Source organism: Branchiostoma floridae, unplaced genomic scaffold, assembly GCF_000003815.2.
Source record: "Branchiostoma floridae strain S238N-H82 unplaced genomic scaffold, Bfl_VNyyK Sc7u5tJ_1501, whole genome shotgun sequence".
Lineage (NCBI taxonomy): Eukaryota > Metazoa > Chordata > Leptocardii > Amphioxiformes > Branchiostomatidae > Branchiostoma > Branchiostoma floridae.
The window spans coordinates 81,423-104,676 of NW_023365734.1; the positions used below are offsets into that span (position 1 = coordinate 81,423).

General features: G+C 39.4%; 1 protein-coding gene and 1 long non-coding RNA gene across 2 annotated transcripts; both read right to left on the minus strand.

Annotated features, from left to right (window-relative positions):
* Positions 1-1,154: 1,154 nt before the first annotated feature.
* LOC118407951 (islet cell autoantigen 1-like) lies at positions 1,155-12,688 on the minus strand. Its single transcript, XM_035808539.1, has 12 exons — positions 12,526-12,688; positions 12,043-12,115; positions 11,581-11,704; positions 10,347-10,545; positions 9,580-9,803; positions 8,954-9,058; positions 8,282-8,440; positions 6,316-6,506; positions 3,399-3,503; positions 2,728-2,877; positions 2,010-2,192; positions 1,155-1,483 (listed from the first exon to the last, which is right to left on the minus strand). Exons 2-12 carry the CDS (start codon positions 12,086-12,088, stop codon positions 1,353-1,355), a joined length of 1,617 nt encoding a protein of 538 aa, XP_035664432.1. The 5' UTR covers positions 12,089-12,115; positions 12,526-12,688; the 3' UTR covers positions 1,155-1,352.
* A 251-nt stretch (positions 12,689-12,939) lies between these two features.
* Positions 12,940-22,964, minus strand: LOC118407952. Its single transcript, XR_004830223.1, has 3 exons — positions 22,761-22,964; positions 15,402-15,549; positions 12,940-13,181 (listed from the first exon to the last, which is right to left on the minus strand). It is a non-coding gene; the product is annotated as an uncharacterized LOC118407952 (long non-coding RNA).
* Between the last annotated feature and the right edge of the window lie 290 nt (positions 22,965-23,254).

Genomic DNA, 23,254 nt, shown 5'->3' on the forward strand with positions numbered 1-23,254 from the left:
TCGAGGAACAACTTAGCGATTCATTCATTAAATATCTACATCTTTGTGAATCAAATACAGACACGCCCGCACACAGAATACCTACATCTCAAGGGCTGGACTGGGAATTTGCTACACCTCAGCTGAAAGAATGAGCATCTTGGGTTCTTAAAGGATCTTTAACTAACATTAATATCATAAAGATGTACTTGGCTATAAAAGCAAGCTATAGCAAATCTGAATCAACTATCAAAAAGCATCATGCATTGTCTCAAGCACTGTGCTTGGAGAAAAATGACAATTTTTTTTTAGCTACAAAAGTTGCCAAAATATGCTACAAGCTGAAAGACAGAATGGCTACAAGAAAAAGCTGCACAGTCGGGCTATCATTTCCCAACTATTACATTCCTGACTGTTTAACACTCTTAGTGATATATACAGAAATTCTGCAGCACAATAACTTAGTACATGTGTCTCACTTTGGTACATTGGCTCGGTGTTATGTAGCAAACTCTACAGATTGTTGCAATATTCTTTTTCTGTTGGCAACCTGGCTACATTGATGGATCGAGTTTTAAACAGCAAGGTTTATTACGGTAATACATTTTTTGTCATCTTGGGTTATATGACAATTATAAGTGATACAAAGCATGTTTTCTTTTTCTGACAAAGTAGAGACTAAATTTTCTAACTAAACAAGAATTTTGCTTCAGCTGACTTCAGTTAGTTCATAGAGTTAAATCCTTGCATATTCGTCAGGGCTGAAGTAACGTTACAGTGGTACAAATTCATGGAGACTATCCTCTTCCTGGTTACTATGGATACCAATGGTGTGTGCTCATTGGCTAGACTTCAGACTGGCAAGTTAAAGATGCCATTTTGTATGTACAACTGTGGTAACCATAAATGATTGTTCAGAACTAATGGATAACCTCAGTAACCATGGAGACAAAAACAGACTATTATGGAAACAATTCTCAACTCGTGTTGATTGGCTGACAGTGGTCTTGTTGCCATAGAAACCAGGCCTTCACAGCTCACTACACCATTGCTTAGCAACAGCAGATTCTATCTTATTCAGTAGACCTAGCTATATAGCCACAGACACAGACTGTAGTGATTGGTCACTTTCATTAGTGGTAACCATAGAGACACAAATGGAACAAGCTGATTGGTCAGTGTTATACCCTTATAAGGCATGCAGTTGTTTTTGTTTAATCTGGATTCCTAAAAGAAGCTTGTCTTGCAACACTGCTGTCAGTTGGCATGAGTATCTGGATTCAATTTTTATTTAAATTAATATCTTTTATCTTCTGCCTACTTTGCTACCAAACAGGCACACACTGTGGCTGCAAGGGCCAGCCTCGGGGGCCTCAGCAATTCCTCTCTTCCTGGTTCTCTCCTTCTTTCCTTCCGATGGCATCCGGGTTGGCGAGCGGGTCCAGGTCCGCAAACAGGTTGAACCAGGCGGACATGTCCTTGCCGGCACCTTTTCCTGGTTTGGCTGCAAAACAAGATATCAGGGTTTCATGTAAGGGAAGATCATGAAGGTCAGTGATGAGGACATTAAAGAAAATGTCTGACCATCTCAAAAATGTATCCTATTCCTTGGATTACTTTTATCTTGCATGAAGACTTTCCATCCCAGCAGCAGTATAATCAAACAATGGATAGTGTCCTTCATTGACAGACATATTAGACTGTTTGGGGGAGCATGACGATATTGTTCAGTGTTCATTGTGTGAGCTTGTGTGTTTGAGTTTGTGGTTCTGTACAAAGTTAAGATTTATTCAAATTGTCCTCCATATGAATAAAAACATTTTCACCTATCATTCATACCTTTTTCTAGACAATGATTCTGGCTGCCTGATTTTTTAAAATTTGACCAATCACAAAGCACTACTTGCTCATATCAGGACTTTCAAAACTTGTTTAAAAGTTTTATGTTAAATCTGAAGGGACAATTTCATTGGTCAGCTATCTACAAAAGTTGTTCATTCCACCAATCACAGCCCCTGTACCATCCCCACCTTTCTGTTCCTGCTGCGGCTGCTGCTGCTGTGGTTGCTGCTGTCCTGGCATGTTGTGCTGCTGCTGGCCTCCAGGGGGAGCTGCTGCACCAGGCATGGCAGTAGGCATCATGGGAGGCTGACCAGGCATGCCCTGCATCGGAGCCATGCCCTGGGGACCGCCGGGTCCTTGTGGTAGGCCTCCTGAGGAACGAACAGTACAAAAACAAAACTTCATCAACCATCTAAACAAAAGTTCAGAAACTTCACTTGTTCATATTTCCATTATCACTTTAAATCATCAATTGTATCAAGTATTACAGTGATGCCAATTACTTTGTCAGGATCCTACATGTACATTCAAAGCTGACTATGTGAATGCATCGCAAAAGTACAGGTTCAGAAATTCCCCTGCCATTACAGTGTCTGAAGTTTCCAAGGCAATTTCAATCTGCACTTTTGGGGAACTTTTTGTGTTGAGTACATCATGCCTCTGACTTATTGGCCAGTTAACAGTTTCTCAAGGGTTTAAGATGTAAAAGCTAGGTTACAGTTATTCAATGTAATGTGATAAAGTGATAGGTTTAAAGAACCATCATGGGTGATCCATTAACATAAAACGGTATGACACAATTCCAATAAAAGTTACAAGCTTAGGAAACTTTAACAATGAAAGTTTAATACTAGTTAAGTGTGACTTTTAAAGGTAAACTCTGTGAACATGTCTTGTACGACTGACCGAGGCTCATGGCGGCCTGCATCTCCAGCAGCTGTGAGGGGAGGAACTGTCGCATGCTGCCCTCCCCCTCACCAGTCACGGCGGGGATCTGCATGGGGGGAGGCTGGTTACCGTACACCGCCTGCCACGACTGCGCAAACTCATCCTCCCCTGTAACATCATAGCACAGGAAAAAGATAATAAATTTACAAAAAAAATTCTCATTTCTAAGAAAAATGGCCTTCCTCGTCACAGAAAAAAATCATCACACAATTAACGTCATAATTCTCATTTCTAATGTAAAACTGTTAAGTCAGCAAATTTCTGGCCATTCCTATAGCCTTCCTCATGATGACTGACCCACCACTTTGGTCATGTGACCTTAGGTCATGTGACCCAGTGGGTCAAAAGTGCCAACATGAACTTCATATTGTTGGTAATGTAATGACAAAAAACAGTACCATTTTAAAAGGCCTTGTCATTCTTGTAAGGAGGCCTTAAAAAGGAACTTGATGCTTTTTGAAACAGCTAGTGGTAGTGCAATAAAGCTCCTTACACATATTATGAATCCTTTGCTCCCTCTCTAGGCATGTACTATCATGCTGCATAACTACAGGCCCCAGCATAGCAAGACTTCTAACAACTATAGGCCATACCATTCTTCTGTGGGAGGGGGACGGACCATACCATACCTGTTGAGGGGGCATTCAGGATCTCATTGAGCAAGGTCATGTCATCCTTGTCAAGGTCAAGGTCATTGTTGGCAGGTTCGTCAGACAGAAGATCTTTCCCAGCACCTGTAATAAGCGGCAACACCTGTAAGCACCTTGGTACCAGCAAGGCAGACTACAGCATATCATTATATCTTCATTCAAGTTTGGTTCAGTAGGGATGGAACAACAATCTTCTTTTGTTTGGTATGTGCAGACTTCATGACCCCTGCCGAAAAAGTGGGGTGTACCTGATGTCACTGCTATAAATTTTACAATAAAAGATTGAGTCTGGATGTGTTAGGCTTTGGGTCATTTCAACATGATAAGGATCAGAGGACTGATCAAAAGCTTGTTGGTAAGCGCTTTATTTTGTGTACAGATATAGGGTCTTAAAGTTGTAACATAAGATTGAGTTTTGTCCATCCCTAAAACCATCATGACCAAGTTAGGTTTCACTGTCTCTTCAACCAGCCACCACCCCATCTCCACCACCAGTTTGTACTATCCTTATTCCTCATATTCAGGCTGAACCAACATAGGTCATGAGGAAAAAACTTAGAACAAGAAAAGTACACCCCATAACCTCAGGTGGTACAGCCCAAACCAAGCAATGTTATTGGACAAAAGTTAAAGGAGATCCACCAATGAGGGACGAGTTACCAACCCTCCTTGTCCTCTGATTGGTTAGTGCCTTGTGTGTATGTGAGAATGGCAGAGTCTTCATTTTCTGAAGGGGTTTCCATGTCTGGGGAGAAATACGGTGTTAATGTTAGTGTTAGTGTTGTTAATGTCAACCTTGAAACCTTCTACTCAGGTGCACAAATAAGTAGGGATTTCTTGTTGGTAATATTTGTAATACAATGCAAAAGTTATACAGATGGTTACCAAAATGTCTACTGTTACAGTGACTTTTAGTGAAATTATTCACAAGAGTGCGCAGTCAGTCAAAAACCTGACAAACCTGACAAGATGTATATAGTGTCTATATGTATATAAGCATATAGCAAGTGTCTTATTTCTTACTCTATAAAATGACTAATCAAACTGGCCATGTTGAAAATAATGTAAAAAGAGAAGTTTCTTTAGCCCTCTATATGATAGCATGGCTCTAGACTGTGAGTACGAGTGTCTTTCAATCATTTGACAGAATTTCACTTTGTACAACAGGGAAAATTAAGGACAATTGCATTAACAGACAAATATCTGCATAAACCACTCTCAAACACTGACCTGGAAATTGGATGATGATAGAATTTTTGCAAATTATGACAAAAAAAATATTTTAGATCAATACGAATTGGGATGACGTAAAAATATTCAAGCTGGCCAGAGCAGTATATCAATCTAGATAGCCTACTGTGTAGATATAATTGTAAGTGAATGTAATGTGAGGCACAAACCCATCAGATGGCCAGTGCCTGTGTGTGGTTCTGTCCAGCCCGGTGTGTGTGCTAGGTTAGTAGCAGGCCATGCTAGATCAGGGGCTAGCTGTGCTAGGTCCTGGTTTAGTAGCGCTAGATCTGACATCGCTGGCGTGAAATTTAGTCCCATTAAGTCATTAAGTGCACCTGGGCAAGAAAAGTGACAGTACAGGTTAGAGTTGTGATAAAAAGTTATGTTTCAATGTTAGTGTGTAAGCTACTGGTGGAATAAAAACCAAAGTAAAAACCACCATGGGGATCCAAGCTTAAGCTGACGTCACAATCATACATATTAGACTATATCAAGTTTTGTTCAATAAAGAGCAAACATGTTTTGTTGATTGTGTGCAAGAGTTAGTGTCAGAAGAAGAAAAAAGTATTATGAAAATTAAGAAACATGCTTAAGAATTTCAACACCAGGAAAAAAGAAGCCGTTATGTAAGACATTGATATAATACGAGATAAGGACACTAAAGCATAGATGAAGTACTTTGCATGTAGATAAGATTTCAATGACTAATAAAATAATAAATTACAAAATACGAAAGCATATTACTACTGGATTGTAGGCTTTCACAAAGTCTAATTGTTCCTGACTTACAATGTGATAGATAAACCTTATTAGCATCTACAGAAAATCCCACCATGTTCCTGTCGCTGTTTCTGCAGGTCCAGACGAGAATCAGCAAAGTTTGTGAACTCCTCATCCAATAAAATCCCAATAAAGACATAAACAAAGTGCCAACTCTTACAAAAAAAACCTGTTTATAGTTTAGAATATGAAGAAGGATGTGCAGGAAAATCCCACCATGTTCTTGCTGTTGTTTCTGCAGGTCCAGACGAGAGTCAGCAAAGTTCGTAAACTCTTCTAAGAATGACTGTATTCTCTTTATAGTTCTTCATTTGTTTGATTTTACTACATGTTCTAACTACATCCTGGATGACTAATCTGCACAAACGGAACAAGAAGGACGCGCAAAAAAACTCACTGTGTTCCTGCCGTTGTTTCTGCAGGTCCAGACGAGAGTCAGCGAAGTTTGTGAACTCCTCATCCTCCCCGACTGTCAGCTCATCGATCATGTTCAGCAGGTCATTTTTACTGACTTACAATGTGATACATAAACCTTATAAACATCTTAAGAAGACTTTACCGTGTTCTTGCTGTCGTTTCTGTAGATCCAGACGAGAGTCGGCAAAGTTTGTGAACTCTTCGTCCTCTCCGACTGTCAGCTCATCGATCATGTTCAGCAGGTCATTGTTACTGACTTACAATGCGATACATAAACCTTATAAACATCTTAAGAAGACTTTACCGTGTTCTTGCTGTCGTTTCTGCAGGTCCAGACGAGAGTCAGCAAAGTTTGTGAACTCTTCGTCCTCCCCGACTGTCAGCTCATCGATCATGTTCAGCAGGAAATTTTTACTGACTTACAACCCGAGAAATAAACCTTATAAACATCTAAAGAAAATCCCACCATGTTCCTGTCGTTGTTTCTGCAGGTCCAGACGAGAGTCGGCGAAGTTTGTGAACTCTTCGTCCTCTCCGACTGTCAGCTCATCGATCATGTTCAGTAGGTCGTCGTCGTCTCCGTTCGCCGTGGCGTCCACACCGTTATCCGTCCCGCCCGCACCGTCCGCTTTCCTTTCCTCACCGAACGATATTAGTCTGAGTAGGAATTTCAATACAGGATAATCAATCAATCAATTATCAATTGGTTAATTGGTATGGTGGCCTTGAATAGGTGACCTTGACTTGACAAGGAGCAGGGAATAACATCCAGTATTGTAGAAAAGTATAATCAATCAATGAAGCATCAAAATAAGACAACATTTCGTTATATCCTTCACCTATAACCCTCAAACCACCGTATGGGGTCAAAACTGACCCCAGGCGTATATCAATGTGTGCCATTACGGCATTTCTGGTCGAAAACAAATTTCCTTCTAGGAGTTTGCTTGTACATATGTCCTATAACTTCTTACACGTTTTTATCAAGATTGGCTCATTGTTGATTAAGTTATCCTAGAAAGTTTATGTATGGTCCAGTGGGGTCAAAACTGACCCCAGCCTTTTTTAAACAAACTTTTGCGACCCACACCTAAACTACTTATGTTAGGATCACAAAATTTTTTGGGAATGATGTACATGTAAGCCAAAATATTTGTAACACCTTTTGTCCCATTATCACGTTATATGACGACATTATGACGTCATATAGGTAATCTCGGCCGCCATCTTGGATTTTGACTGATGAAGTCATCAAATTAGCATAATTTATGAATATTGAGTCATGAAATTTACGTTGAATTTCATAAGATGTGATAAACAACTGTTATTTGCTACGAAACCCTTAAAACTTAAATGTTTAATACAAAATTAGAAAATTTCGTAATAAATATGTCTATCATAATTCTGTTGCCATGGTAACATGAAAAATGATGAACATACTTTGTTCACTGAAAATGTTTGCTTTCAACATTTTCTAAAAAGTTACCAAGTTTGGTGGCCCTAGAATAAGCCGTTCAGGCGCTATATGGCATTGAAGCTGGTACAGGCATCAAAAACCTCCTTCCCGGTCCGAATAGCATTGGTGCAAAATGTGGTCCTCATGATCTTTTGTATAAATTATGATAATGAGCCAGAATTATTGTCACCTTATCATGTCAGATTGTCCCACATAGATTAATGAAACTATAGATATATACAAATCACAAAAAGAGTCGCACAAAAAACTGTATTTGTACAAAACGTTTTGGGGTCAGTTTTGACCCCATACGGTAATCTACGTCACAAAAAAGCTACGGTGGTTTGAGGGATAAATGGGTATCTTACTGGCCTGTAGTATGTTGGCATCGTTGCTGTGTTCTAAGTAGGATTTGTGCTACCTTATAATCATGGGAATATCATGCAAAATAGACAAGTATGACTAAAAACATACAAAACGTTACAAATTGTTTTTGGTTAATGAAATTTGTTGAGCGTTCCGTCAAATTGCTCGGCCACAGCAAAGTAGTCAACTTAATGCAGCTTCAGTAAGATACCCACTTAATGATGTTTACAAGTGTTCATACAGAGAACAAACCATGTTGAACATAGAGTTAGAAACCCACAACACACTGGTTAGGAAACTGTAAGGCTGAGTGTTGGCCCATCACCAGCAAATTACCTCTGGAAACCCAGTGAGGCAAACGGTTAGTAGTAACAATGTGAGAAAAACTGTGACACCCTAGTGAACAAACTGTAGGGGAAAATGGTTTGAAGAAATCACTGGAAGAGAAAGCTGACTGTGTGTTAATAAAGCCCAATACACCCCAGCAGTCTTCATAACCTCAGCCGGAACTTCAGAAACATCAAAGAGAAAGTCAGGACAACACCAGAAAAGTTGGTTTAGTATTGCTGCGGTAGCCTGGTTAGTTGTGTGCTCCACCACCATCTCAGACCTTGTGGTTTCATCTATGTTGTCTTCCTGGTCTTCCTCCTCCGTTCTGCTGCTCTTTTCTTCTGTCTTTCTGTCGTCCTGACAGCGATCACACTTGTCCTTGTCCTCTGTGTGACCTTTGTCCTCTAACTCATCATCTTCAAGTTGTAGGAGGTCAAGACTGCCAAGTGGCAAGGGTCAGATGTCATCAAGGTTATATCATAATGATGATAGTCTGGCAAATCAATGTTAATTCCATTGTAACATTAAGGAGAGAGTAGCAAGGAACAAGCTATCTTTTTTTCAATTGAATTTTATTGCAAAATCAACTGGCAGAAGTTCCATACAATTATACCCTCACTCTCCTTGATTTTGATGTATAATTGATATGTCGTATGATTACTTTCAATCTATTTTTTGAAGAAATTGCCAGAGATGATTTCCAGATGAGAACCAGGAAACCTTTCTGCAGACAATTGAAAATCATGATTATTTGTTACAGCACAACTCACGACGGACAGCACTTAAATTTGTTTTTCACCAGCTGGCATTTGGACACTGAATTTTTTTTTTTTTCTTCAAATCATCATTCCCTGAACTCCCTATGTACATCTCTCCCTCCCTGCCTCTTTCCTTCCCTCCTTCCTACCCTACATCTCTCCCTCCCTGCTTCTTTCCTTCCCTGTCTCCTCACCTGTTTGGCCCCTCCTCCTCTGCCTCCTCTCCCTTCTCCACCTCTCCCTCCTTCCTCTCTCCTGTTGTCTGCTCTATTAGCTTCTGTACTGGACCTTCAAGTTGCTGCAGGGAAAACATTTCACATCCATCAATTGCTTTCAAGTATTTAGACAGCAACATCTTAGAAAAGTCTAGCAACAGATCTAACTCTAACAAAGTAAAACATGACTAAACTCCTACATAGGGGGCTAGCACCCCCTCCTTGTAAAAATACATTGCTACAGAAACAGTAAGGAAACTTGCCGACCTATGTGCCACTTAAGGAATTACAAGGGTCAGAATGAAATAATTTACTACATGAAAAATGTATTCTTATACGATCCTTACAACTACATACATTTCAATACATTAAGTGTCCATGTCTGTTATATTATTACGAACTTTTTGTGAGCTCAATCTTTAAAGATTTCACAAAAGGCACATCTATGCATCAACACCATCAAAATAAAACTTTGAGATATTCTGGAGGTTTGTGTCTCTTTCTCAATGTCAGTGCTACATTAACAACTTTGGATGGCAAGCAACAAGGGGGAAGGCAAAAAGGAAAAAAAATCATTCAATCCAAGGCCGCAAAAGATTCTCACTTTAAGCATGGTGAACTCGTAGTGCTGGTACCCCTTGAAGCTCTCATGCACTGCGCTGAGCGTCCTAGCGGTTTTCTCCCAGTAGTGCAGGAGGGTGTTCTGGTAAGTGGCCAGGGTGTGGGAGAACATGTTACATCGGCTGGCTCCCAGAAGGTCCACCTTTTGGCACACGTCATTCTTCAGCTTCTCAAACTTCCCCCGGGTACTGCGCACCTGCGTCTGCACCTGCGGAGGGGGAGAAGAAAGGGTTATGTTAGCTGTCACTTTCACTTTAAAATTTACTTTCACTTTATTTATCTGAAAAACCTGACAGAAGAAAAACTGATGGTAAAATGTTTGAAAACGTTCTTGTCAGATTGGCTACTGAGGCTGGGGCCATAGGGGATGGGCGACTTGCAGTTGCAAGACACGTTGATAAACATCCATCCATTCATTCATTCATTCATCCTTTCCTTCCTTCATTCATTTATTAATTCATTCTGCTATTCCTATGGACAAGCTGATGTGTGCACATCACCTATTCTTCAATGTTGGTCATGCATATCACAACTAAGGAAAAGAAAATGATGTGCCTTTTCCTTTCTATTTAAATTTTTTGGATTTCTAGAAGCCCCAAAAATTTTAACCTCACTGAATCCCAGTACAATCTTGAGACTTTTCGCAATGGCGACAATGTTAGCCTGCAATCTTAAAAGATTCAGAGAAAAAATCTGAAGCATTTTGTGCTCTTTGGCAGATTTCTGTTATAAGATTGTGCTCAATTCTGACCTTTCTGAACTTCTCCAGCTGCTTGTATGTGTCGGGGTCGAGCTGCTCCGACACGTCCTTCATCCACAGCAGCGATCCCCGGTACTCCGTACGCGACGTCTCCATCCGGTTTATCGTCATGAGGCAGTCCGAGATGGCGCGGTACCGGAACGTTTCTACCTCCTGATACAGGCGCACCAGGGGCACCCTCAGCGCCAGCCTGGGGGGGACACATAAAAGTTGTCACTATGTCTTTGAAAGCTCACTTTTTTAACAGTTTCATAAAGATTATGACAATGTGCCATGTTGCAATACTTATCACAAGCGTGTCTGTGCGTGTGTGCGTGCACATATGTGTGTGTATTTGTGTGTGTGCATCTGAGTGTGTGTGTGTGCATGTGTGTGTGTGTGTGTGCCTGTGTGTGTAAGAGTGCCTGTGTGTGTGTGTGTACGCTCATGTGTGTGTACATGTGAGTCTATGAGAGTGTTATGTGTGAACTCACCTCTGTTGACCTCTGCCTTGTGTGTAGGTTTGAGTGTGTGTATGTTTGGGTGTCTATGTGTGTGCTTGTATGAAAGTGTTATGTGAACTTACCTCTGTTGACTAGAGAAGCTCTCTGCCTTGTTTGTGTACACATGTGTGTGCGCATGGCTCTCAGCCTTGTAGGTATGCGTTTAATGTTTTTGTGCTTGTGCTTGTGTGCATGTGCATTGTGTATCCTCACTTCTGTTGGCTGGAGAAGCTCTCTACCTTGTGTGTATGCTTGACAAGTGTGTTTTATGTGCTGTGAAAGTGCCTGTGTGCGTATGTGTGTGTATGTATGTGTATGAGTGTGCATGTGTGTGTTTGTGTGTGTACATGTGCGTTGTGTATCCTTACCTCTGTTGACTTAAGAGATGCTCTCAGCCTTGTGTGCATGTTTGTGTTTGTGTGTATATGAGTGTGCATGTGTGTGTATGCTTGTGTGTACATGTGCATTGTGTATCCTCAACTCCGTTGACTGGAGAAACTCTCTGCCTTGTGTGTATGTTTGTGTGTGTGGCTCTGAGCCTTGTAGGTAATACATGTTTTCGTGCTTGTGTACATTACTGCGTTGTGTATCCTTACCTCTGTTGGCTGGAGAAGCTCTCTGCCTTGTGTATATGCTTGACAAGTGTGTTTTATGTGCTGTAAAAGTGCCTGTGTGCGTATGTGTGTGTATGAGTGTGCATGTGTGTGTTTGTGTGTGTACAATTGTGCGTTATGTGAACTTACCTCTGTTGACTAGAGAAGCTCTCAGCCTTGCCGACAGCAGCCATCATCTTGCCGGCTCGAGTCTTGTCGATCTGACTCTGGGACTTCAGGAACCGACCCAGCTCATTCTCTGCCTGCGACAGGGCTGCAGGGGAGGGTACAGGGTTAGATCAGATATATGGCTGTTTTTAACCAGTCTATTCTTATGTATAACACTACAAGTACCTGTAGTCCAGTTGTCAGTGACAGCTCATTGAGTTCATTTGAGCTAAACTGCTTCGAGATCACATTTTGTCACAAGAAATGATTGAAGCAAGCCCATATTCTCTGTTGAACACAATATTTTATAGGGATGTTGAGACGAAAAAGTTGCTAACCTCTGAAACTACCAAAAGACAGAAACTTCCAAAAGACATAGCAGTACATAACAGATAGCAGCTTGAACTGCAAGAGTTAATAACATTATAATCATCAGATGCTTACCACACAAGTTGTCCTGGTATTTCTCAATAACTCTTAACAAGTCCATACATGACTTCTGGATGGACCGAAACACCTGAAAAACAACACAGAAAAGAATATTGTTAAACATGACTAAAAACAATCAAAGGGTAAATCGATTTTTGGCCTCAACCCATGAATATGATGGCTATTAGCCCAATGTTAAACAAAAAGACCATGTAATACTATCTAATAAGGTGCCAAAATCTGGAAAATCTTGTGCAAATACAATGAAATTTGGCATGTGACTGCATAAAAAAAAGCACAAGAAATGAAATTAGACTTCCAAATCCGACTACAACTGGTCCTACTTTTAAGAAACAGTAACTGTTGCTCTCTTAAGCAAGGTACCAAAAGTACTGGGCACAAGCATACATGGGGCTTTTACACAATGAAACTTGTCAAGACACTGCTTGGTATGCGTAAAACAAAACCTCAACAGAAGATTTTATCTAAGACCCTCACCTCTAATTTAGAGTCAACGTCAGCGTCTCCTGCCACAACAAACTCGTCTTCCTTCTTCCCAAACTTCTTGATGAGTTTCTGTTTGGTCTGCCAGTATTCCTTCTGGATCTTACTGACTCCTGATGTGTTCTCTTGTGGAACAAAACGGTCGTACGACTCACCGTAGGAGGGTCTGTAACTACAAACATATTAACGTTAGTTCACCTTTATCCGCAGGGTAACCTATATCCGTTGTGTTGCTAAACAAGGTATCCAGGGATATCAAGTCGATAGGCGGTAGTTTCAAATTGTACTATTTTCAAAATATTGCAGTTTGAAACCATCATCTGTCAACTTGCTTTCCCTAGATACATTGTTCTTAAAAAGAACGGATAAAGGTTACCCTACGGTGAACTGACATTACAATATAAGCTGCTGAGTTTCTGTTTGGTCTGCCAGTATTCTTTCTGGATCTTACTGACTCCAGACGTGTTCTCTTGTGGAACAAAACGGTCGTACGACTCACCGTAGGAGGGTCTGTAACTAGGAACATATTATAACATTAGCTGATGAGTTTCTGTTTGGTATGCCAGTATTCCTTCTGTATCTTACTGACTCCTGATGTGTTCTCTTGTGGAACAAAACGGTCGTACGACTCACCGTAGGAGGGTCTGTAACTGGGAACATGACTTATTAGGGCTGGAGATACTGGCTTAGAGCAGTCTCCAAGACCCGTCCCTCCATCCTGGGATGGAAATTTGCTTGTACAAACAGACAAAAATTTCACCCCATCCATCGCAAAAATCTGAACTTCAGTATATAAAATTGATGAAAATATGTTTTCATAAGCTTCAAACATTCATATGTACATGTAGAGGAATGATGTTATAAAATTTATATTTATTATTGGATACAAATTTTAGATTGTCATTTAAGAATCAAGACTGGCCCCTCTGCCATCTCACCACAAGCTATTAGTTCTCCAGCGACACACTTACATAGGAAGCCCTCTAAATCACTTTTCTAGATATAAAGAGAAAATGAAACCTTATTAAAATTTTGCACTTCAACCTTGCAAGGACACAAGGACAACTTTACATGTATGCAATTTTGTAGGCTCAAAGACAGATATAGGTGCACTTCCAACCAAAATTATGCCACATGCAAACATGAAGAAAATCAACCGTGGTTGTCCTTAGACTCCATTGACAGCCCTTTTTTACGTTAGATTTTATTTTGATTCTGCTACATTTTATAGACCTTATGAAGTCCTTGTGAACAAGTAAAGGACTGATGTTATAAAATACATATTACTAGAATCCAATAATGAAACCACCCTCTGCCATTTCACCACAAGCTATTTATTCTCCGGTGACATGTACACACTTACATAGGAAATCTTCTCATGGTTCAGCAAATTTGTCTCTAATTGGGAGAGATTCACCTCGTCTGGCCTCCTCATTTACAGCCCGCTGGAATCGATGTCGGAGCGCGGAGAACGACGCACGGACAGATTAAAACAGAATTGGTTTCATGGTTTGTAGATTAGGGGTAGGTTACAGGGATGGGTTTGACTGTCCACATGATTTTGCTAGGCAATAGATTTAGTAAAAGATCAATAATAGTGTAAAATTGCATTTAGTGTTTCTAACCAGAAGAATTCTGATCTAATATTTAGTGGCCAACTTATTGATTTTCAGTAAATACAAATTTGCTCACAATTCAATTTCTTACCTTTGCCATGAAGGTTATGTTTTTGGCAATGTTCACGTGTTTGTGTATATCTGTGAGCTAAATAACTCGAGGCTGCCTAGGATGAATTGTCTTGATTTGTTTAATACATTTGGTAAAAGATCAATATCATGATTATATGAATCAGTGAAATTCTGACCTAATATTCAGTGGCCAACAGATTTAAAGCAATGATAAATTTGCCTGCTCACATTACTTTGTTTGGCAGAAGATTGATTTAGTGTAAAATCGCATCAATTTTGAACCAAAATGATTCTGATCTAATATCCACTGGCCAACTCATAGATTTGGGACAAGGATAAATTTGTCTAACATTATTTTCTTTGGTATGATACTTTAAGTACTGTAATTCACTTTGTCTTCTCGTTACCAAACCTTCAGTCTGACAAAATTTGACTTGTTCTCGGAACTAAATGTTCACGGTGGCAGCAGGTGCACATGAAAAATTCTCTTATATTATTTGTTTTCAGTAATGACAAGTTCACGTTACAGTCGTAACATACATGTAAAAGTACATTGAAAAAATCAGGAATTACAGTATTAAAGATAGTTTCTGCGGAACATCTATGTTTTAACCATAACAATACTGAATGTAATTTTCCTGCATGACTACTAGTTTGAATTTTTGCCGCTGGCTATACATTTGGGAGGACAATTGGGTAAATTCAATCTTCATAATGTAAAAACTCCATAACCATAAATCATTGAGGTGGGATAATGGTTACTTAAGTTTAAAGTGCCTTATGTCTGTGCTACTGTAGCATTGTACTGTGCTATAATGACAGGTCATATTGGCAACCATGTTATTCACAGCTGTTTAAGTTTTCAATATAACTACCACTCCCAAATCATTCATATCAATGACTTGGTACTTGATATACCAAACAATACATTTTATCAATTTATGTCTTCTCTTTTGCTCTTATATATGCATGTGAATTCTAGGTCAAAGGCCACTTTAGTACATTTACTAGGTCAAGTCATCTGATATTTGATCTGATTTCAAAATGATTTCTAGAAATATCAGATTCTTAACAATAAAAAAACCTAATAGTATTCAATGTATTACACATAGTGTAAAACAGAACAAGACTTATTAAAAACAAAATGATTGAGAAGAAAAAAAGTAAACGAACATAACTTACCTGTCCATATTGACAGCTATTTTTCAGCAGTGGGACAGCAATAGAACAGCAGTGGTACAGCAAAGCTACAGCACACAGGGGACGGGACAGCACTTGACCTCCACTCTTCCTCAGAAATTACAGAAACCAGCTTGGCAGCCTTCCAGTCCTGTAGAAGACAAGAATGTAATGTTTCCTGGCAGGTAGAACTTGATTGGATTTTCCATAGCGTGCATAGTCTAATGGTTAGCGGCCCTGCCTCTGGAACTAGAAGATGTGAGTTCAAATCCTACCTATTGTCGCTCACCCGACATATACGCTACCAGAAAGGGTTGCAGTCCTTAGGACAGGACATTAAACCATGGGCCACGGTCATGGGTACTTGTAGAAAAGATCTATGGGAATTTCTCTAATACAATAAACCTGTAAATACTGCACGTAGTGTCTGTCTTCTCTGTCACGACCAGTGGAAGACTAGCTCTTTATAGAGCTAGACTGGACCGATATTACATTCATATACCTGATTCATTATTAGTTACCATTCCCCTCTCTCCTTCTCTTCTTTGTAGAAGCATAGTGATGTTGCCATAACATAAGGCCACACCAATTTAATTTCTTGGTTCACGGATTTTTTCATAAAAGATATGGAGCGAGAGGGTGAAATAAAAATAAAAATTGTAAAATGGTTGGGGTAAAGGCTAATCCAAAACATAAAAAAAAAAGTTCTCAGCTTGAAAAAAGTACAAAAACACTATTATTGTACAGTAACAGCACCTGTACCCACACTTTAAGGAGCTTATAATATAAAGGCCAATTTGCTACACCAGAAAGTTGGTGAATGGTTTCATTAATGGTGAAAATTTGCTGAGTGGTAATTTTTATTTTTATTTCCAAAAAATAGGAGCGAGCGAATCCGTGAACCAAGAAATTAAATTGGTGTGGCCTAAGAACAACATTTGAAAATATCACCACAATATGATAATAAATTGATACACATTTAAGAGAATCTCTTTCCGCTTATTCTGTCTTTTTGTCACAGATCAAATATTGGCTGAAGCCTCTAAAGATTTGGGCTTTTTAGGCAGAAATTATTCAGCGCACGTCCTGACAGTAAAATGAACAGCATGACCAAACCTCCCTCAAGCCCACTCTCACCAAGGCCAAGTACAAGTACATCCCTGGGAATCCTTATAACTACCGGGCTCTCCAATCTCCGAACCAATCATAGAAAACGTACAGTATAACTGTATTTCAGCGAACGATTAAGGCCCGTTAGAAAGTCCCAGAGACAGTTTACCCGAGGAAAACTCCCAGTTTAATTTTACAGCACACCTTATTGGATGGGTAACAGATGATAATGTGCAATTTACAGTGATTACTCACCGCCTGGGAGAGTCTGGCACAAGGTAGGAGAACCTTAATGTGACCGTGAGGACTCTCAGAAGCAGTTTTACTCAGGGGGAGCCAGGGATATTTCTTACTTTCTCATCGCAGTTATCTGTAGACGATCTGGACTCCTATTTCCAAATGCCCATTTGTATGTTAGGAAGCCAACAGGAATGTTCTGGAAGTATTTGAAATGGCTTAAGAATGTACTTACCGCAGTTTAAGGTCCTCAAACACTGCACAAAATTGCAGCAAATATGAAAGTTGAAATTTTGGCCTATTTCCGCCAGAAATGTCAACTCCACAAACTTAATGTTCTGGTTCTATTTGAAATGGTTTAAGAACAGATTTGGTCCAGTTTCAGGTCTTTGAATTTGCATAAAATAGCCCCAAGTATGAAAATGGGAATTTTGCCTGTTCCTACCAGAAATGCTAACTCCAACAAGAACTTCTTGAAACATGAATGAGTCAAATATCTACAACAATTTGGTTTGGATATTGAGGAAGAACATATTTTCCAATATAACCAGTATCACAGTTTAAAAGATAATAATGATAATCTTTATTGCATATTCATGCCTGAGGGCTAAATGCACAATTTAAGTACCACATGTGGTCTTATGGATGCAGAGGAAAAACTTATACAAATGATTTTAAACTAGGCTAAATGGAAAGGGAACTAAGACACTATGTGTTACAATCTCTAATCTCTAACATGTTCTTCTCTCTTTTTGAAACACATATAAACAATAGAAATAGAAAAAAAAGATTCACAATTTGTGTTTTCAATTAGATCCAGTAGTTCAGCACCAAGGACAAGACAAATACGGTTATTTCACATTTCCATTAGTCATGGTTGTAGACGTGTGTGACTTGAATCATTTTGTAAGACATAGACATAATTCTAAGGAGCAAGGATGAGTTCTGAATGCAAATCTCAAGATGGCGGAGTCCCAAATGATTCCTTGACCTCTGTGTGACCTTCAGTTGCAGGCTGACAGATATCATACCTTGGGAACATCTATTCTATAGCAGTTAAATGTTATTCTGAATGAAAGCAGAAGTTGTAATGCCAAATTGCCAGTTCGTTCTTACATTTGAAAGAATTCATATTCCACCAATCGTGGTGTACTGACATAATTTATGTTTGTTGTCGCATAACACATGTCTCCACAGACAATTTGGTTTCCTTTGAATGACTCTTGCTGTTTGATAGATTATACTGAACAGTTATCATACAAACCTAATCATAGTTGAGTCTTTACATATCTTTCAACGTTAATGTCAGTTCATCCTTCAAGTTCACAGTCAGTAATAAAGAATTCTGGCTCAGTGGACCATTTTATCATTTTCAATTGCTTGTAAACAACAAACCTGCACAGCTTGAGTTCACATTTATTGTCAATCCTTCAAATAAAAGTCACACTCAGTTCATAAGGGAGCGATAAAGAAAATATCCAGCAATGAACTTAATACCTTTTATGATTTTAGGAAGTACAGCACATAACAAGTTCAGGTTTGGGTTCATAAATGAAACATATGAAGGCCAGTGCAGTAGAGTATCTCATTTCAATTTCAAACTTATAATGAATACACATTATCTGACACCTTGCCATGTATCAAACATATCCTTTACCTGACTCTATTGTAAATATGCAATACTGTAAAGAAATATTACATAAAGGAATCAGGCAAAGAAAAGATGAGTACCTAAATTGTGGGTGACTTTTGGGGTTATTGCTGTGTCCAAGGAAAGTGTGTCCCACAATGAGTATATCAATCACCTATGTGTGCATGCTGTGAGTTTTATCTATTTTTATAGTGCATACTTCTATCAACAAAATGTTAAATATTCTATGTGTCTTAGATTCTACGACTGGGCTCCCTTGATAAACAACTCAGTCTCCACAATGTTAAATGGGGTTGACAAAGAGACAGAGTTTGTCTCGAAATCTCCCTCAAGCTAATTGAACTTAAGTTGCGTGTATGTTGCTAAGATTTTCTGTCAAAAGAATGTTTATATAAATGTGTCTACCCAGCTGCCTGCAAATTCAACAAACAGACTGAGGTATGATCTAATCAGCCCCTATTTGTTTAAGACTGTTTTGTTTGTTTCTAAATTGATTATCAGATTAGAAATCGATTCCAGAGATGCCAGACAGGAGTTCGTCTGTGTAACACACACTCTGCTGTAACTGGCCCCTCCCCTTCTGGGAGTACGGCGGATGTTGGGCGGGCTGCTATAAGCGAGATTTAATCAGGCTACACAGGAGCCAACCCTCCTCAACCTTACCCAAGCCCAGTGGAGGGCACTTCACTACTCTCCAAGCAGAGGTTGGTGGGGAAAATCGTGACCTTTTCTTATATGCTGTATTTTTTTTTACCAACTGGTGAGGAGGCTGGTCAGACAGAAAAGGCATATAAGGAAAGGGTCACGATTTTCCCCCACCAACCTCTGCTTGGAGAGTAGTACTTCAGATCCTCAGTCAATATTGACTTTCTACTTGCTGAAGTGGGAGGATCGGAGAAACGTGTTTACACTGTCTGGGTGTGAACTGGGTTACTGATACTGGGTGCAGGTATCCATAGGAGTAACACAATATGTCATTTAGCATAAATTATACATGTAGGTGCAAAGGAACATTTTCAGTAATGTACACAGATTAGACAATTGTTGCCTGAGGGTTTATGCTCTACTTTCCAAGACACCACGTACTACAGTAAGACAAAATTATCAAATACAATTTTAACATATGATATGGTAAGGTTTTTTTATTGGTAGACATGTATGTACATGTTGTTACAAAACGTAAGGTAAGATAAAGAAATACACCCCTTTGCCAAATGGAATAGCCCATATTGTACTGAGAACAAGACATTTGCTGTCTTCTTCCCGGACTGAAGTCGAACAAGACATCTGCCATTCATTTCTATGGGGAATAGTTATCCCAACAGTAGGTAGCTCCTGTAGCTAACACAACAGGAGCTAATTGACTCATTTGCATTAACTGTGTCTTAGCCTTGATATCCTTTGAAATCCAAATTGTCTTCAGCTTGACTTTGGCTTAGCTTTGTTTTCTTTGGAATCCAAATTGTCTTCAGTCTGAATTGTCTTACAACCTTTCCTATTGGACATCTGAATTTGTCTTCATTCATAGTTAGAGTACAACTACAAAAGACCTGTTTCTTGCAGATCACTTCAGTGTCACTGACGAAGGAAAGTGGATTCTTTCCGAAACGTCTGACCGTTTCAAAACCATATCCAGTTGCTTGAGTAACTATTTTTGGCGTATCTTATTACCTGGATGTCTAACCTACATCGACGTATCCCAACAGTAGTATTGTATAGAGCATCTACTGTCTCTGCCTGTATCATTCAATACATGTGATTTGCTGTTTGCTGTATAGTTTAGTACATGTACTTCGAAACTGTCACAGTCAACTATCAATGAAAGTGTTGTCTATAATTTGTCCATGTCAAGGGAAAATCACACTGTACTTTGTCATGCCTTAAATTAGTGTACGCTTTGTTAATATAACATAACTTATAATAGCATACAATATTAGGTGTGTTCTGTCTAAGTCTATGTTGACACAAGTACTTCCTTTAAATGCACTAAAAGGTTCCAAGAAAAACTCTCATGTTTAGTTCAACATTGACTTTCAGCACCCCCATTCACACAGTCAACAAAGGCCATCACCAGTGCATGACTCTGAACTCAGCCATGGGGTTTAACATCAACACTGCACAGTAATCCCTGGAACAACAATATCTTACTGGGAGCTACTCTAAATACAGTTTGAAACTACAAATGTACCTGTAATTTTTATTGCTGGAAACACAAACAAAACCTTGTGTGACAGTGATTTTCACTTGGTGAACATAATGGGCAAAGCCACCAACATTTTTATTTGACCTCTGATCTCCAACCTTCACTCTGAGTAACCTCAGTTGATTTTGTTAGTTTTCTGTTTACTTATTGTATAAGATTTGTAGCTTATGTTTTTACAATGTATTTATTGCTCATGTATTGTAGGACTCCAGGAAGAATAGAGACACTACATTTAGTATCAATTATGGAGATCCAAATAAAACAAACAAACAAACTTGGACATTGTACATGGTACTCAGAAATAAAATAAAAAAGATGAAAATGTATGACTGATGTACATGTTATTTGCAGAGAGGAACTTTTACCTGAACCATAAATGAATAATTTGTCAAAAGACACAAGGAACATTGTAATTCCAATCCTTTTAGTTTTAGATAGAAGGGCTCGAAATTCATTTTTGAGATTAGGTGCACTGGTGCACCCAGCTTAAAAATTTGGGTGCACCAAAATTTTTTGGGGTGCACCACTTAAATGTAAATAATAACCTATTGATAAAACTTAGTTACAAACTATTAAATTCTTTAACAAGTACCATGATAGACATTTTTATTATCTTTCTAACACTTAGATGTCGAGATAATGATGTAAAAAATTGTATACTGTATACTTTGATATCTTTACATACATAAACGTAAGAAAATATTTGGGTGCACCCTGTGCACCCACAGAAAATAATTGGGTGCACAGCTCCAATTTTGGGTGCACCTGGGTGCACATGCACCCAGTATTTCGAGCCCTGGATAGGGTTTTAAAATAGCACTAGTAGCAGGTCTGTGTTCTAGTATGCAAAGCCTAAGTGACTAAGTCATCAAAAACTAACAACCTTACAAGGAAGGAGGTGACTCCGTGTGCTTAGCCATAAAATGCATCACATTTCTCATCACTCTTAGTTAGTTATAAAAAAAAGCCTTCTACTGATGGTAATTTAGCAATATCCAAACATTTTACTTCTGGTTCAATCCCCTTAAGCTTTGACCCCTGAATAGCACTGTCGATGGACCCTCCTGATGTGTTACATATTACTGACTGGCTTACTGTATCCTTCTTCATGTAAACAGCTTATTCTGTTACATCCCATTATATACAGGGATACTTGATACTTGGGCTTTGTATTCTGGCTTTACGATCTGGTGACCTGGTGTCCATATATGCGGGGTTCATTTTCAGGTCTGCCATTTACTCACTATTCTTGCAATCACAAATGGTCATTAGTCTTCATAAAATAGGATTAACAAGTCTAGCTGACTAGACAGTGAACAGTTTTATCACACAGAGTGCAACTGTTTTATTATCCTTTATCCCGGACACTAGGGAATGGTGCCAGATAGGTAGAGATGAAGATCAGCAGGCCATAGGAGTTTGTCACATTTTCAAGCCTCTACCTTCAACTGACCACAATAGACAGGATTTTTATGCTTAGAGCAAAGGGGAAAACTATAGAAGGGGCCACCAAAATGTCGCTATAATGGCTAGGTGGTCATTACGTAGAGTTCTGGTCACTGCTAGCTACAGAGTCATGTCTGCGAGCTAGTTTTTACATTTTATTTGGCTGTTCTGTTCTTCTGTCTTTACTGTTCTGAACAACACAACAGACGTAGTCCAAGTAAGGTACACCTGTATGTATCACCTGTACCAGATGAGTCCTCACCTGTGTGTTTATCACCTGTCCGTACCTGACACGTCTGTACCTCACCTGCGGTCACACCGCCTACACAGTCACAGTAGAGGATCCGGGTCACGACCAGACCACAATTCCGCATTCCGCGCAGGTTTTCGGCCATGAAAAGCGGTTTTACACGGGTTGTACCAGATCTGTTACCCTCAGCCCGTCCTGAGACGCCCATATACCCCGTCCCATGGCTTTACAGCGCCGATTTGTCTCGTCAATCGCGACATAAAACCACTGGCGAACATGAAAAATTCAGCCAGCAAAACAAAGGCACACCCCCTGACATATTGGCCACTACAGAAGCGATTTTCGACCCCAGAAATGATATCTTGACAAAATGTATTCCTCATTGAATCATTAAACATATCACTGAAAGCATCGATCTAAGATTTTCAGGAAAAGGTCGACAGAGAACGATAAAAATCCGGTTACCTTCAGCTAGAATTTTCCTTTCCATTCCCGTCCGCCATGATGATTGGTGACGTCACAGCTCTTGTTCCCATTAACAAGTGGTTGGTTGGCTCTCGTACGCAGGGAAATTTACGAACATTTCCAAAAAGATGGCCAAAATGTGTACCGAACACTGTGTTTTATCAACACATCTATCACATGGTGTCCTTTGAGCATACTAGTCGTTTTATAATAACCAAATAGGCGTTTTATGATACAGAAAGGACAACAAAGAACCTGGGCGTGAGAGTAGGTTTTAAATCACGTGATGCTAACCTCTGCCCCAGGGTACCTAGCAACAAACAGGTGGTCGTTTTTTCCTTCCATCTGACGAAAAATGACAAAAGCATGCCATCGAATTTGAAACATTTTGAATATTCTCCTAGCAGTCATTCAGCTTGTGGTACTGACGTTGTAGCTAACGGGAATTGTTATAATATTGGAATAACGCATGTCGTTACTTATTCAATCCGCCC

What these genes read in the sequence shown, in the direction of transcription:
- LOC118407951 (XM_035808539.1), bottom strand. Translation starts at nt 12,088, where the DNA reads ATGGACTTGTTAAGAGTTATTGAGAAATACCAGGACAACTTGTGTG. An exon ending in GAGGAGGAGGGGCCAAACAG is followed by an intron (nt 8,441 to 8,953) that starts GTGAGGAGACAG and finishes GCCACTTGGCAG; the next exon opens with TCTTGACCTCCTACAACTTG. An exon ending in GCAGGCCGCCATGAGCCTCG is followed by an intron (nt 2,193 to 2,727) that starts GTCAGTCGTACA and finishes TTCGTTCCTCAG; the next exon opens with GAGGCCTACCACAAGGACCC.